This window comes from Apus apus, chromosome 6, assembly GCF_020740795.1.
Source record: "Apus apus isolate bApuApu2 chromosome 6, bApuApu2.pri.cur, whole genome shotgun sequence".
Taxonomy (NCBI): domain Eukaryota; kingdom Metazoa; phylum Chordata; class Aves; order Apodiformes; family Apodidae; genus Apus; species Apus apus.
The window spans coordinates 29,898,633-29,915,525 of NC_067287.1; the positions used below are offsets into that span (position 1 = coordinate 29,898,633).

Here is a 16,893-nt window from a genome sequence, read left to right on the forward strand (position 1 = left end):
ATCTGCATTGACAAGGCAGCGTGTCAGTAAGTACACTCTCCCAGTGGTATAACTGTAGGCATGCTAAGCTATACGTGTGTGTGTGTATATGTATGTGTACTCTAGTCTCTGGATACAGGTTTATGACCTTTTTGCTCTTTTGACCAATGGTCAGATCTGTGTACTGGCTAGCGCTGTGCTGAAGCTTTTGTGTAAGAATTAATTCAGTAAATTGGACTGAAAATTTGGTGATGCCTGATGGGCCACTGGACAGGGTGTGTAGACCTGTCAAAAACATGCAGAACCTTTCAGATTGCTGGTCTTCATAGTAGGCTTGAGCAATAATTGCTGCCTGATTTAAGTTGGTGGGATGGGAGATGAAAGCCTTACTCAAGCAGTTAAGGTAATATGATAATATAAGTGACATTTGTTTCCAGATAGATACAAAAATGTGTAGGACTCACTTTACAAATTAACTGGATGAAAATACATTGGAAAAGTCTAAAATAGGTATTCTGTTGCACTCTGAATTAACGGAGCTATTCTTTGGCTAAATAATGTGCTGCATAGACTGTTTTTAAAAGATACATAATTATGCTGAACTATATGCTTTTTGCTTTAGGGGAGATTTTTAGCTGGTTTAAATTGTACGTTGTTTTTGTAATCTGAGCTGATGTTTAACATCTGAGCTGAGTCACCAGATTTGAGTCCAAAGGAGACTAGAGTATGCATGGGTAATCTCTTTTTCCTTTATTCCCTCTCTCTCCTGTATGCCAATGTCCTGGTAAAACTTTGGCATAGTAATTTTTAGCTTAACTTAAAACATCTGAGTACAGTTTCCATAAGTAAAATCTGGTGCTAGTTGTAATTTCCCAGCAATAAGTTCAGAGGGTGAGTTAGCAGACTGAGGCAGGTTATTCTCAGCACAGTTTGAGGTTGTTGTTGTTGTTCTACTAGTGGTTTGGGCATCGCTCAGAGCAGGGCAACAAAGGAAAGGGGCATCTAGACAAAATTTCATCCTGTTTTGCTCTGTTTCAGGTTACTCAAACTTCTTCCACTGATCAAGAGACAGAGTAGTTTTGGTACTGTAAAGTGCTTTTTGGAAGAGCCTCACTTTTCACAGAGGAGGCCAGTTACCTGGCACAGCAGCTGACTGTGCTGGTAGGGCACATAATTTAAACTGACACTCCCATGGAGATGGTTTGAATGGATTGTATTATAGCTGAAGGATCTCATAAGCTTACTGCCTGATGTTAATGCTCAGAACTGCCTGATGTTGATGCAGTTATGTAGTGCAATTGTTATATTTTGAAATACTGAACTTCATGATCTACTGGAAAAATACAGTATTTCTATTACATCGTACAAGTTGATTCATTCATATACTAAATAATCCTAAAGTCTTAGGGTATAGCCATGGTCACGTAAGTAAAGAGGCCTTATTACTGTCTACTTTGTAGACAATGGAAGAAAATAGAGATCCCAAATAGCTGATTTTTCTTGGTTCTTGAATATTTTGACAGGTTTTCTTTGATCTTTTTCTGGGTGGCTGAATAGAAAGCATCTAAATGTGTTACTTTAACATGAATCTGATAACATTTTGCAAACAGAGAAAAATCCTAATAATCAGACAGTGAAATACCTTCTGAGAGAAATTCCATTACATGAATTGCAAGAAACCTGATGAGAAGAAATTCTTGGAAATATTCCAGAAGGAGTAACAAGAAAAGGATGTCTGGGCAGAAAGATGAGGCTTTTTTCTTATTTCTTTCTGTATAGAAAAGGATGCTTCATGTTAGCTTTATCTGATTTATTATTTATTTTTTAAATAGGCCAAATCTATGTCTCCAAATAGTTCTCAAAATACTAGAATATAGCCTGGAAGGAAATTTGAAGAGCTGTCGAGTTAACCTCTTTATCTTGGTCAAAATCGGTTACTCATGATCTTGCTGAGTAAGTAGCTGGTGAACTTTACAGGGAAGGGCCCCTCAGTCCTGCTGGCAGAGGTACATAGCAGCTCTACAGGAGCGTGAAAGCTCTTTAGTATTGAGACCAGGGTAAGTGCAGACTGGTTAAGCATTTGAGTTAAACATCACCCAGATTCTTAGGCGAGTTTTGCAGCTGACAGTGAATTCTGACTATACTACTTCTGCATGATTTTTTAGGAAGTTTGAAGCCAGCATATGGATAGCTGCAAATGGACTGTAGTTGTACTTTATCCCAGAAAATAGTATAGTTTTTAGTTCTGTGGGAAGAAAAACCTCCACATTCTTCATTTGTTCAGGAAACATTTTGTTTTCTTAGCCAATTAGAGCTCAGACCTGGTTAGTTTGAGCAGTTTATTGTAGCATTTATAAGTGTTTATACTGAACAAGACAATGTCAGAAAATTTATAACTGGGAAACCAGCATGTTTTGTGTTCTTTGTAGTCTTAATGTGTTCTTCTGCCTGTATAATTATGTGGATTGCTTATCTCAGCATAGCGTGGCATTTGAGAGAGATGACAAGCATCATCTGAATGTGTCCAAAGAAGTGCAGCAAAGCTGGTGAAAGTGTAGAGAACAAGTCCCCTGGGGAGCAACTGAGGGAACTGGGGTTGTTCAGCCTGTGGAAAAGGAGGCTGAGGGGAGATTGTATGACTCTCTACAGCTACTGAAAAGGAGGTTGTAGCCAGGTGGGTGTTGGTCTCTTCTCCCAAGTAGCAAGTAACAGGACAAGAGGATAGAGCTTCAAGTTGTGCCAGGGGAGGATTAGATTGGATACTAGGAAAAATTTCCTCATCATAAGGTTTGTCAAGCGTTGGAACAGGCTGCTTAGGGAGTTTAAGTACGTGTACGTGTGGCCCTCAGGGGCATGGCTTAGTGGTGGACTTGGCTGTATTAGATTAGTTGTTGGACTTGATGATCTTAAGGGTCTTTTCCAATCTAAATGATTCTGTGAATGGGGGAAAAACTTGGGGCCAGTTGGGCTGGGTGGCTCTTGCTGCCCATCTGATGTACAGTGAGAGAGATGCTCAGGTGCAGAGCACTCCGTAGGGGCTTTCCCTGCTGAGCCTTGGCTGACGGGGCTGCCCCATTGCCCACCTCCTTGCCTCTCTTCTCTGGCGGGTGACGTGACATTGCAGCGTGGTGACGCGAAGCCAGGCCCCAGAGAAATGTGTTCATCATTGCTTCCCCAGCAGCACACTCAGCCACCTGCTTGAAGCCTAATCTTGTCCACTGGGTGACCAGTTGTGGTCTCAGGGCCAGCCCTGTAGAGTCTGTTTACAGTAAATGCTGTGGGAAGAGGCTGCTAGGAAGACCCCTAAGCCACATAAAAGATCTCTACATAAACAAGAAATGAATCACTGTTATGAGTAAGATAAACAGAGCAGCATGTGAACTCCAGTTTGTTTTGCATGGTAGGGTGGGATTTTTTTTCAGTTATTCCTGTGCTGGATTTCCCATGCTTTCATTAATGTATTTTTCAAACTACAGAGTGTTTGACTGAATGTCAGAAATAGTTTGACTTCTCTTTTTACTCTCGTTTAGTGAAGAAGGTTGGGCAAGGGGATTTTTTTCCTATCTGTATTTTGTGTATTAATTGGAACTTGTTTGCAATTCTGGTCCCTCTATGATTAGTAATTGAGGAGAGTATTTAGATAGAAATAATTCTGAACTTGTGCCGCCTAGAGATTAAGATGAAATAATTTCTATTTCCCTCTAAGCCTCTTGTCAAGTATTGAAGATAACGCTGTGATACAAATAAGCAGCTTTGGTACAGGTTTTACTTTTCACCTAAAATACTCTGCTAAACTTAGTGTCTGCTGATTTCTCAAATGACTATATTTTTCCATATGCTTTTGATTCAGTTTCCACATTTCTGCTTGTCTTCACAAAACAATGTTCCTTGCCAGCTTGGCCTGATACTTGGTGAAATCGCTGCTCTGATAATGTTCAGCCAGATTAGCCAAACTTTAATGGCAGGGAAGGTGCACACAGGTTATTCTGGGTATTGTCTTTACAATATAGTCTGGATGCAAATGCTGTTTCAGTGATGCTCAGCAGGAATTGAAGGTGGGAGGATAATTCCTATGTTCAGTCTCTGGTAGGATGTACGTGTTAGTGTACTGTTAGTGATGTTACTAATGACAGACATTGGGAATTGTTAAACAAATGTCAGATAAGCAATTCCTTTTGTAGGCAGGAAGGCATTGTAAGGTTTTCATCGCATCTTCAGACTGAATTTTCAGACTGCAAGTAATTAAAGTAGTGGCTCTTTTTCAGAAGCTGTAATGATGTCTGTGATCCAGATGATAACAGTTAGGACTTAAGAAAATGGACTGTTGCAAAGGAGTGAATGTTTTTCTCAGGCTGTTCTCATCTCTCAAACTGTGGGATAGTCCTGGCTCGTATGAATTAGTTCTCATATGTCCTTTAACAGAGATGAATTTATCCATCTGCGGCATAAAAATGTTCAGTATGTTCCAACAAATGCCAGTACTGCCCCAGGTACAGTGTATGGCTCTGCAGTTGAAGATACTACGATGAAATAATTTATGTCACTGGTTAAGTTGCAGTCTGGTCAGAAATGTTGAAATACTATTTTTGAATTGTATGAAGTGGGTAAAGAACCCAGGACACAGTTTCTTCCTGGTGAGCTCTGGAGTTATTGCTGGGCAGGAGGACTGCTTTGGTTTGGTTTGGCATTGGAGGAAATACATAGTTCCTATTCCAGGTGAATATAGTATGGAAGATAACTGTCACAGTTTTGACTGAAGAACACACTGCTGGAAAACTCAGTTTCTTCTGAGAGCAAATGGTTCTGCCCGATGAGGACTGTTTCATTTCCTCTGTAAAATAAAGAAACAATGAGTTGATATAAATTGTAGCCTTTGGAAAAGGCAAACAGCTTTGGTCAAAGTCACGTAGCTTAGGTAAGGAAATGTTCATGTTCTTTCTATGGCAAGAAGCTCCCTGTTGCTGATTACATTCTCCTAAAGCTGGTCCTTCTGTTTTAATATTTTGCTGTTCTTGTCTTTCTGATGATTTATCTCAAGTTGTGAGTGTGATGTTACATCTTATTTTCAAATGATAATGAGATGGAGATTTTGCTTCTGAAGTTATGGTGGGATGATATTGCCATGACCAGGGCTAGAGGAAAGCTGTTGAATTTATAAGGCCTCTTTTTTCTAATATATGGAAAAGAAAAACAAAATCTGGTTGCACAGGTAGACTGACATGGACGAATTGAATATGTATCTGTAGTCTAAGTACCCCAGTCCATGGTCTAACATTGTTTTGTATGGTATAGAGGATCTCAGAAGCTATGTTTTGTGTCTTAGAAAACAAAATCCTAATTACTGTCTTCAACACTTAAGTGATGCTTAACATTCAATGCATAGAGAGTATTGTTGGAAATGACCATGTCGAAGTGAAAGTACATCATATGCTGCTGTAATCTCTTTGGTGGAAGAAGAGTTCATAATGTTGTCGTTCTTTAGGCAACACCCAGACTTAAATTAGCTTTGTTACTGTGGCTGTTCTTGCTTGGTAGATGATCCTGGCTGATTTGCATACTGTTGCTTACAAATGTTATTCCATGATGTGTGGTTAACTGAATTTTGTTGCGAGTGAGTAATGCTGTGTTTTTTGTTTTTTGTTTTTTTTTTTTTATGTACTAGCACTAACGTGGCTGCAGTGGTAGAGCAGTGAAATAAGATTTTACTTGGTCCATTTTAGGCATCTGTGGGAACATTTTCACACTAATGCATCTCCATTTAATATTTGACTGAACAACTTGCTCTCTAAGACTTTCTCTTTTTCTTATTTATGATAGATCTTCGGACAACAACTTTTTCACATAACTGGACACAAGTGGAGAAGAGATGGCCAGTTCAGCCCGAGAACATCTGCTTTTTGTGCGGCGTCGCAACCCACAGCTACGATATACTCTGAGCCCAGAGAACCTGCAGAGTTTGGCATCTCAGGGCACCATGGCTGAGAACATGAACTTGCAGCGTGCCAACAGCGACACTGACTTAGTGACCTCAGATAGCAGGTCTAGTTTGACAGCCAGTATGTATGAATACACCTTGGGGCAATCGCAGAACCTCATCATTTTCTGGGATATTAAGGAAGAGGTAGACCCGACTGACTGGATAGGACTTTATCACATAGGTAGGTCAGAACCATATTGTAATATTTCAGTGTGATTCCTGTTCTTGACACTTCATATTTCCTTTTCTGGTGTGTGTTCTAGCACACTACATAATTAATCCAAAGGTGAAGTTGAGGTAAGACTGCAGAGAATTACCTTGGATTTCTCTTTGCTTTTCTTAGTTCCATAAACTGTGTAAAAACTTAATTCTAATTAAAGCAGATCTGGTTCCAGAATGACTTAGCAGATGATGAAATGCATTCTTCTTAAACAACAAATGTGCATCAGGTTTCTTGTTTTTAGCTTTGCTGGTGGATGATTTACAGGCTGGAAAATTGGGACTACTGTATTCATCATGTAACTTGACATGCTTACAATCTAATGTTTATACAGGTTTTTCTGACAAGTGAATTCTTATCATTTGTGAAAAGGTATTTTGTATAAGTTTTTTATTTTGTAGACCTGAATGTGCGTATTCTGAAGGAGTGAGAATTTCTTGTTCTTACAGAATGAAACCCTTTTATGTGCTTTTTGGTGATGTTCAGGCTATTTTGTAGGAGGGAACTAGAAAGAGCTGTAGGCTGGCATGCACAGGCTTGTGGGCAGAGTATGCATGAGCAAATAATGTGGCTGCAAAAGAGTGGATCAGTAGGTCAAAGTGATTGGTGCTGAGACCCTAGCATCAGCAGCATATTTGGGCTGGGATTTCCAGTGCAGTGTTTAATCAGTTCCTTAGATCCAAACATCCCTGCTGCACGTGTGATTTGGAGGTGTTTGAAGGACGTTCTGTATGTCTCACTAGGAACTGGAGTGTACCTAGTGGGTAGCTGTAGTGGGGCACATGGGGTTTAGTCTGTGATTCTCAAGGAATCCAGTTCACATGCACTGAAATTAGTCTCTGAATTTAGCCAGTGCTCAGTAAGTGGGACTGATCAGTTGATCTGTTTCAAAATTGCACTGCTTCTCTGAATCTAATTACTAATGTAGAAAGGGACTGTCACCTCAACCTGCCAAAACCAGGTATAGCTGAAACTGGTGGAAACAGATCTGACCGCTGGAGTTGTGTCCATGCTGGGACTAAGCTTTGTGCAATGAAATCAGTCTCAGCAGGATTTTGGAGAGATGTTTTCTGTGCCAGGTTTTTCTAAGATGTTCTATCTCTGCATCACTTAATCACAGAATCATACAATTGTTTTGGTTGGAAAGGACCTTTAAGATCATCAAGTCCAGCCGTTATCGTAGCACGTTACATGCTGTGTTGATGGTGTTTCCAGTTCCATTCTATTTTTGTCTCATACTATTTACAGCATTACTGCAGCTCCACAAACTGGACAGTATTGGCTGGTGCTGTTCCAGTGCTTACCTGGATACATAAGCTGTATTGGAGTTGCAGCACGAGCCACATTCTGTCATGGAACGAACTGTGGATATGTGCTAACATTTAAGCCACCTAAGTGAGGTGTCTCCATAATTCACATAAACCAGTCTTCCCAACAGCATTAGCAACTGAAGCGTGATCTGTGCTGTAAAATGCACAGCCAAATTTGCAGCCTTCTTGGGCCTAAAACCTCCATCATGCTACAGTGTAATACTAGAATCTTTAGAATGTTTGATTATGTTGGGTTCTTATTTTCTTGGTAAATGATGAAAGATCCAGGAACTCATTCACACTGGGCTTTTGTCTCTTCTGTCCCTTGAAATCCGTGAGTGCTGTTAAGAGTTTTGTTACTGATTTAAAATAGATCTGAGCAGAGTCTTTTCTTTAAGACTTGTTGCATCATTCTGAATGATGGAACTGCACACTTTACAACAGGGAGGTAAGAATATATTCAGTCTGGCAGGCATGTGTGTCTTATCTTTGATTTAGGTTTTTTTGATGAAGTCTTTCAAGTATCTAACATTGGTTAAAAATAAAAAAGATAAATATTGTAAGAGTACGATCTAAAAAACTTTCATTTGCAAAAGTTTTATAGACATAGCTTAGGTAAGTTAAACCCCACAGGTTATATGTGATATGTATAATACGTGATTTTCACTTGCTTGAGGTTATTCATCCTGTTCTTTCTTTAAAATGAAAACCATTGCACTTATGTTGCTCCTGAAGGCAGCAAAATTTGAGTGTGCTCACTAACAGCAGGCAGTGCTGGGCTTTGCCAGCATACTGCTGTACCTCCAGTATTCCCCCATGTCTTCCAATAAAGCAGCACTAGTCAAGGAGCTAGGAACAGAAAAAGGCAAGTATTTTTGCCCCTATTTAAAAAAACACGTTGCACAACCAGAAGTACAGCCCTGTGGCTTTTTAAAAAAATGTTGGTTGTACAATTAACTGTAATAAAACTGGATCAATGTTTTTGTGAGGGGAAAAAAGTGTCTGTAAATTCTGTAAAGGAAGAGAAGGTGAAATTCTAAAAATTAGCATAATTCTGAACTCAGGCATTAGTACAGAGATATTTGGCAAAGGTGTGAAACAAGCCAGATACATTTTCACTTCAAATTAATTTAATAGAATATATCCATTATAAGAGAATTGAAAATGACACACAGGGAAAGTGTCTTGCCTGTTCATTTATTAATTTATTTGATTAGTTCTCTCTCATTAGTTTTCTATCATGGGAAAGAAGTTATTTCTGCGCTTCTGTGTGTGGTTAGAAGTGCAGTGGCTCACTAGGAATCCCACCCAACTTACCAAATCCCTTTCTTCTTAAGAGTCTGACTACAAACCAGCGTACAGATTCACCCAGCCCATGGTTGGTGCAGCAGGTCCCAAGAGTGTCAGAAATCCAAGTCATAGCCTTCAGTACTAGGTGATTTGCAGACCATTGGCTTACACTATAATAGGAGATGGAGCTTTTTCTAGTGCAGTACAACTTCAGTGAAGTCTTTGGCTTGCTAACTGGCAATGAAAATAGGTGTTATCTTATAAAAAGGAGAAAAGTCTGAGGGGAGAAAGTCAGAATTATCTTATTCTGAAGGACTGATTATTTTATTTTTAAATGCATGTAATTTTTTTTCCAGACTTCTCTTTTTTTTTTTTTTTCTTTTAAGTGGAAAGGGAAGTTATAAACTAACAAACACTTTGTAGAAAAGACTGCGTATTTTATTAGACAATAGTATAATGTCCTCAGGATGCTCCTCTGTGGTAACTTTTGGTCTTTCATCTTCAAATACAAGAAGTTGAACCTAACTGAAAAATTCGACATAGCTCTGCATCGCTAAATTCATGTTTAGATTTTCTAGAATTTTGAGTTTTAAGGAATGTTTTTAGTTATGTGTGAGTTTGCTGGTTTTAGTATCCCATTAGTTTCTTCTGTTTCATCACTGTGTACAGATAAAATGTGATCTGTTTTCTAGTTGAGGGACTGCTTTGCATAAAGGGTCTTTTTATTTTCTAGTGTATTCCTAAGGATTACAAGAAGAAAAGTGTACGTGAGGAACACAGTGTATCCTGTAAAGGCAAACAGTTTTTTCTAACTATTTCTGCTTTTTGTACTGTCTGAACTCTTAAAAGTATCAGTAGCATCTCTTGAACAGTCTTGTCCATAGAGCTTTCTGAAGCAGCTTTCTAGCTCCAGAGGTGAGATGTGTGGAGAATGTAAATGACACATCTACAAAAACACAGAAGTGTCCTGGTGAGACTGCATGGAAGGGAGGAATGTTACTTATGAGTCTTGGCTGCTCTTCAGGTAAATCAGACAGTTAAGCATGCCAAGTGAAATTGTCAAATTGGAAATACAGGTTTATTGTTCTGAATTCAGCTTTCAGCTTTGGCTAGAGTGGGCTTGTCATTTCTTCTTCAGGTTATGAGGGTTGTCACTTGAAAGTGATGAGCTGTGATGAAATTCAGAGAGAGGGCTTTTTAGTAGAGGTGTTATACCTAAGCTTACTCTGAACAGTAAGGTAAGTTTTCAGTCTTTCTGTCCTCATGAGAAAGAAGGAAGACATTAATTCTCTAAATTTTTCAATTATTTAAAGAGCTAAACTATAATTTAGACTGAAAATATTTTTCATGGTTTTTTAAGTGCTAGAGGACTACAGGATTTAACAGCAATGTTTCACATTCTACTAGACCCATGAAGTTTTCTTGTCCAGTACTGAGACAGCTTTTGCTCTGTTCATGCATGTTTTGAAAACATTCTTCCAAGCAATATTTAAGCTATTGGAGTTTACAAGCATTTTTTTTCTCTGATGAAAAGGAGTCTCAGTCTTTCTATGGCAAGAGTGGTCAGGTTCTGGAGCCCTGTGGTGAGTAAGGCTGTGCAAAGTATTGGACCCAGCTGGAATCAAGGAAAAGAAATGGATATTGAGTTTGAAGAGACTATGAGACATCCCATTTTTCTTGCTATTGTGTTATTGTATCAACAGGGAATCAGGACTTCCTTGGAAAGCAAGAAATGTTAAAGAAGATGAGCAGTTGGACTCTCCACTGCTCATGGGATGCTGAGTGAAGTGGTATCTTGATGAGTTTTATGGGTTGCCATGAAGCCTTATACTTAAAGAAATCAGAAAGCCCAAAAAAAAGAGTAAAACTCAGGAGAGAGACACAAACCCTACTTTTTGTTCAAATAGATTAACTTCCATGGCCAAGTTGCCCAGGTTGGCCTATTTTTGTCCTAATTTACGAAGTCCTATTTGTGTCCTAATTTACAGAGTCCTATTTATGAGATGCATGCCCTTATTGTAGAGATTCTTAGCACATTTAAAATTCTGGCTATCAAAGGTGGTTCTATTTATTTCCATCAGCTGCTTTTCACAGGCTGCTTGGCTTTCTGTTAGACCTACAGTATGGATCCACAATAGCATTACAGAAATCAAAACAAAACTGATGCAAAGTTATGTAGGGCAATTTAGATAGGATCTAGGTTTATACTAAGCCTCCTAGGGTAATGGAACTTGGAGCTTTTCCATTTCAGGTCAGACAAGATTAAAAGGAAAAAAAAGCTTTCACATAATCTGCCTTTAAAACATGTAAAATAGTGGCTTACATTAGACAGAGAGATTATAAAATGTTAAAACATACTTTATTCCCAGAAGATTTTGCGGGTTTCCACTACAGGAAAACAAATAAAGTAATAAGTTTATTATCTTCCAGAGAAGTCTGAATATTTACTTGTTTGTTTTTTTTCCTTCCTGTTTCAGCATTGAGTGCTTTTCTGTCCTTTAAAATCTAAGCAGTGGTGTTAATGTTTATTGACTAGCAGTAGTAATTTGTGATTACTCCTCATTTTTGGCTGGTAAAGTCTGCAAACTATGGGCTTGACTTCTCATGGAGTTGGTCTTTACTCAGCTGGCTCTGTGGTAAAGTATTTGGCTTTGGGTTCCAGGAGGCTGATGTTGTGCCACTTGTCATCAACCACTGGGGATTTGGGTTTTTTTCTATTATGTCATCTGAATATCTAAGCACTGTGATGGTTTTATTACCTTAAAAAAAATAAACAAAAGGACTAACTATGGGTCTGAAGCTCTGCAAGAGCCATTCCTGTGCATGTTGAGATGTGGGTGAACTCCCACTGGGGTTGCATGCTTAAGTAACAAAGCAAACAAAGCAAAATTCAGTTGATAAAAAGTAGTTTTACGGGAGAGAGCTTGAGTTTATGTTGGCCTGCATCTGGGATTTGTGCTCGTCTGTGTCTGTCTCATGGTGGTATTTGTGATAAGCAAACGTTTGTGGAAAAAGCTGCCTTGATATACCTCCTTTGCTGGTGACTGTGATATTTAGGGAAAGGCCACCTCTTGAGTGGGCTAATGTAAAGTGAAGGCAGTCTAATATGGGAATTGTATCCCAAAATCATATGTGATGAGTCTTACGGTGATTTAAAAAATAAATCTGTAACAAAGGGTCTTCAAAAGCTTTCCCTCCACCTACTGCATTTCAGTCTTATTCTTTCCTTTCTTCCTAGGTCCTGACCCACATGCAAAGCTACTTTTCCCCCAGCACAGAATTTGGTACTTTCTTCTCCTCAGTTTTCATCTAGAAATATTGCTCAAAAATCAGTGTCTGTTAGCATGATAGCCTCGCTTTACTGCAGAAGTTACAAGACAGGAAGATGAGGTACTTTCTCTGTGTAATATCATTGTATGCAGCAGATACTTCCAAAAGGTACACTCATTACATTAAAAAACATTAATTATATATATATATTTTAAGAAAAAAAAACTTCCCTGCTGAAAAATAAAACCAAAATCTAAAGTCTTGTAGGGTGATACTTTGGTCTGGAAGAAGTTCAAGTTGTGACAGAGAAGTCTTGCTAGAACATCCCAAGTTCACAGTTAATTGTGTTTTTTAGGCTTTTGAGATAGCCCTGACCTGAAAACCAGACAAATGTAGCTGCAGGGAGGACACTTTCAGCTGTGTTGTCAGTGTATTTCCACTGCAAGAGGTTTTGGCATGACCACATTTAGAATCCTTCGGATGGAAAGCAGTTTGCTCCCCACCATGCATTTTTGATGTAAGTCGCTGTTGTAGCAGATGGGAAGATGGCAGAGAGCAACACTGGATAATGGAAAACAGTGTAAGTTTCTGAATTTGCAATATTCCATTTTACCATAAAACTGCCTTGTATTATGTTGGTTTTTTATTTGTTTGAAGGAGGTTGGATTTAATTTTGATTTTTCTTTTTAAAGACATTTCCTGAATGATTTTCTATCATCAATTGAAGGTGTCATTCAGTATTTTCAAAATAATTTGGGAAAAACAGTTACTCCACATCACTGAGATGGAAAAAGTAGTTGCATTAATTAATCTATTGGTTTGTTTAATGGAAGTAATAGATTGTGGATTAGTTTTGCATTATGCACAGTGTTAGAATTCCTATTGTAAATTTTTTATGAAGTTCTTGGCTCCATCATCTGCATGGATTTATCAATGACTATAAGATTGTGAATTAATTGACAAGTGTTGGAAGCTGAGTGTTTATTATAGTCTGCTAAGGACATGACTGATATAGTTAAAACCAGTGGCACTTAAAAAGATGAGAAACACATACTAGGACTCTGAAACTAACGCCGTATCGGTAGCTATATTTAATATGAACTTTCAATATATGCTGATATTGGATACACAGGTTCTTAAATTATAACTGGAGGATGTTACTTGAAGGTGCTAATACTGATCTCGATAGACTAGCAAAGATCATCAAGATGTATCTTTCAGCTTGTACTATTTGAGTAATAAAAGAGATCCAGAGAATGGCCAGACCTGACCATCTTGGACCACCTGTGGTACATATAAATTTTCGTCTGGGCCTGAGCAGTACCCAGCCCTTCTACAATTTGCCAGTTTGGCATAAGAGAGGTACTGATGAGGGGTGCAGATGCTACAAGAGTACAGTTAAACCAACTATGCTTCTGCTTAGCTGGCTTTTACTTCTTGGGATAAACAAAGCTTACAAACGTCTGCATTGGCAGTATTTCTTCTCTGTTTACTCAGCAGCATCCAGGACTCCATTGCTTTCACTCTGGTGGGCAGCCAATTCCCAGGGAAGCAAATCCCATGCTTCAGAGCTTTGTTTCAAGGTCTGGTCATACTCTCTTAATGAGATCTGCTCCTTTGTCTAGCAGTCATTCAGTGTTAATGTCAAACTGTTCAGTCTTCAGTCATATTTCGAGTCAGTAATCACTCATCCCATTGCTAATGTCTCAGTAGTCCTTGGAAGTTTATAAAAATTAGTAAAAAGACCTGACCTTGGGAATAAATTGATCCTTTTTAGCCCAATGTGCAGTACTATAAAAAATGAACGTGCAGTTTACATAAAAATAAAATAGTGGTTTCCCATGTGCTGTAGTAAGGAGAAGAAGAAAATATACAAGGATTTGTTACTTTGCCTGGAAGAAGCAAGGTGAGTACTAAGTAGAGTTGTAAAGGAGCTTATTTTGAAAACGTGTAGACTCTATTCAAAATAATTTGCATATATATGCAGGTACATAATCAGATCATAAGGGAAATGGACAAAGGATATTTATTCTTAAAGGACATTTTACAGAATACAGTTTCAGCTTGATGTGTTCTTTCATGTCTCTGTTAACATCAAGCCCTCTTTAACTGTACACAGAAGTTCGATGGATACAGGTCACTGGTTTCTATTTTTCTTACAGAAAGTGTAATAAAACGTTCGGTTGGGTTGTTTTTTTTTCTGACAATAATTCTGTTGCTGTTTGGTTGCCATTAGAAGTTTTCATTGATGGATATGGCATGAACTGTCAGGCTCCATTAAATGCTTCCTTCCTTGAAAATTTAAACTTTATCTGATGGTCAGAAATACGGTTCACGTGAATGGAGTCGTGCTTGAGGATAATTTTTGACAGATGAAAACTGAAAGCTTGGACTTACTAGGTGTCATTCATGAAGAGAACTAAAACTGAAGGCATTCAGTGCCTTTCAAGATCAGGACCGCAATCAATGTTTTATCTTTGCCATCAAATGTGGAAGTGCTTTCTGGCTAGGAAGCCAGTTAAGCTTAAATGAGTTTGGCTTTATGAGATGAACTATGCATAGAAAAACATTATAGTGCAATAGCAGGCATATACTGTTGTCACTGAAGTAAATATCCAGTAATGACCATATAAAAAAGAAAAAAAAAAATCTTTATGTTGACTACATTTTAATTTGTATATAGAGCTGCATGCATGACATAGTTCAGCAGATGGGAACCTGCAAGGGAGAGGGGAAGTTCAAGAGAAGTTTTTCAGGATAGATGCATCTCTGAATTTTAGTAGACTTACAGACAGGCAGTTGCTTTCAAGATACTGATTAAGGATGTAACAATCTACCAAAGTCAGCAAGGAATAAGATTGTAATAGTTGTTGATGGGGTAGTACTTAATGTGCAGGCAACACCACTCTTTTTAATGTATTAAAAAAATGCATGTATTTTAATACATTTAAAAATACATTTTAATACATTTTAAATATAAAAATACATTTTAATGTATTACAAAAGTGGAAAAGTCTTCTGTTTAGCTAGGGCATGAACCACCAATTACTTTGAGTAGGTTATTTTGTGCTCAAGAATATTCACTAATGTCATGGTAATCTTGTAGATACATATATATATGCACCAAGAAACTCCAGTTATTGTGAACAAATTGAAGCTATGATTGGGGTGGTTGAGAACTGCATTTAGCTAAAACTAGAGTGTTTGATTCATCAAAGATGAGAAAAAAATACTGTTTAAATATATTTGATTTCAAAATAATGGAGCAGAACTAACTCACTCCTTAGGGAATGCCACCTAGCATTACTCCAGTTCTCTTTTTGCTTGGACAAAGGTTGAACTACTTCATTCTGTAGATTAACTTTCTGCTAAGAAGCTACATAACCTGAAAAAACTTTTTTTTTTTTTTTTTCCCTTCAGGGGAGATACATTGGCTTATATTCAGTGTGATTTTTTTTTTTTTTTTTTTTTACACCCACACCACCCAAATCCTACTTCTGCTCCTTTCACTCAGTTTCTTTTCAGGGAATTTCTGTGGAAATGATGTCAAAATTTAGGTTTATGACATTTTGGGTACTGTGAACAAACAATTTTGAAGTAGGAAATTATTAATTCCTCCCCCTGTCCCCCTTCAGCTCCACACACTTTTTAGTTTTGCTTCTGTTGGTCTGGGGACTCTATACACCTTGTCACTCAGGCTCTCTTTTTGCCTTTCTACTTCTCATATTTTTAACTATATTTCTTTTGTATTAAGGTGAGGGGGAGTCTGTATGGGAGAAATAATTAAGATGATCCAGAAGTTGAATGTGCCTCGCCTGAGTGAAAACTAGCACTTCCTTGCTCTGAAAAAAAGCCATCAACTTCTAGAGTAGTTTTGGATTGCATCTAATTTAGTAATCTTTTTCCTTTTGGACACTTGCTGATGGGACTTGCCACACAGCCGAGCACTGTGGCAGGAGGCAGTGCGAGGCTGTTCCTCCTCCTCTGCTGAGCAGTGGCTGTAACTAGGAGCTGCAGTGTGAAACTAGGTCATTAGAAGAGCAGTTGGAGCTTGGCTTTCCTGTATGAGATAAAAGCTTTGAAACAACGAAGTGTTTCTGGATGTTGGGATTGGTATGTTAAGAACTCGTGTATGATGGAGGAGTTAGTGGATTGCAAAGGGGCACACTAAGGTTTCAAAACCTCTCTGTTTGCCAGACCAGATATAGATGACAAATTATATACAAGGGATCAAGGGATATTCCAATACAAAGGAGTTATCAGATAAAAAAATGAAGTCCAGGGCAATCAGCTGGAAAGACTTAACAGACACTGACCCAAACTGTAAAGACTGTTAGAAGTAATGGAGAAAATGAAAAGGTGGCACAGAGATTTTTGTCTTGACTGAATCTGTCTCAAGTGACCTAGTGCTGCAAACCCAGGGTGCAGTTCCCTCCATTGTGAAAGCCCCATTTCTCAAAGAGTGGTGTGGCATCAATGAGATTGCCTCTCAAAACTGGCTAGTGATGCTGATGTGCAATGGGAGATTCAGTACCACACCTGGACCACACTACATTTCTGAAAGCTGTACGTGCTTATGGAGTGAACCTCCCAAGTGAAAAAAGAGGCTTAGCACCTTGGCCAGCCCAGCACGGGGACGTATTGTCACTTCATGAAGATCTAGCCAAAGGCATCTGTTTGGCACCATCATGCTGCTACATTCATGTCCAATAGGCAATAGCATAGGAAGACTTTAATGAAAAATTACCTTTTTTCAAGTAATGATTGAGAATACTCAGAATACATGAGTCCCTTTCTTCGTGATTCAGGTATGTGAGAATCCAGAGAAGGGCAATAACTACTATTTA

The 16,893-nt window shown here is 38.5% G+C and overlaps 1 protein-coding gene across 1 annotated transcript in view; it reads left to right on the forward strand.

Annotated features, from left to right (window-relative positions):
• HECW2 (HECT, C2 and WW domain containing E3 ubiquitin protein ligase 2) overlaps positions 1-16,893 on the forward strand; it is a 153,741-nt gene that overhangs the window by 42,439 nt on the left and 94,409 nt on the right. The window contains exon 2 of the mRNA XM_051622827.1: positions 5,797-6,137. Coding sequence (XP_051478787.1) covers positions 5,846-6,137 — 292 coding nt within the window. The 5' untranslated portion in view covers positions 5,797-5,845. The remainder of the gene's footprint in view (positions 1-5,796; positions 6,138-16,893) is intronic.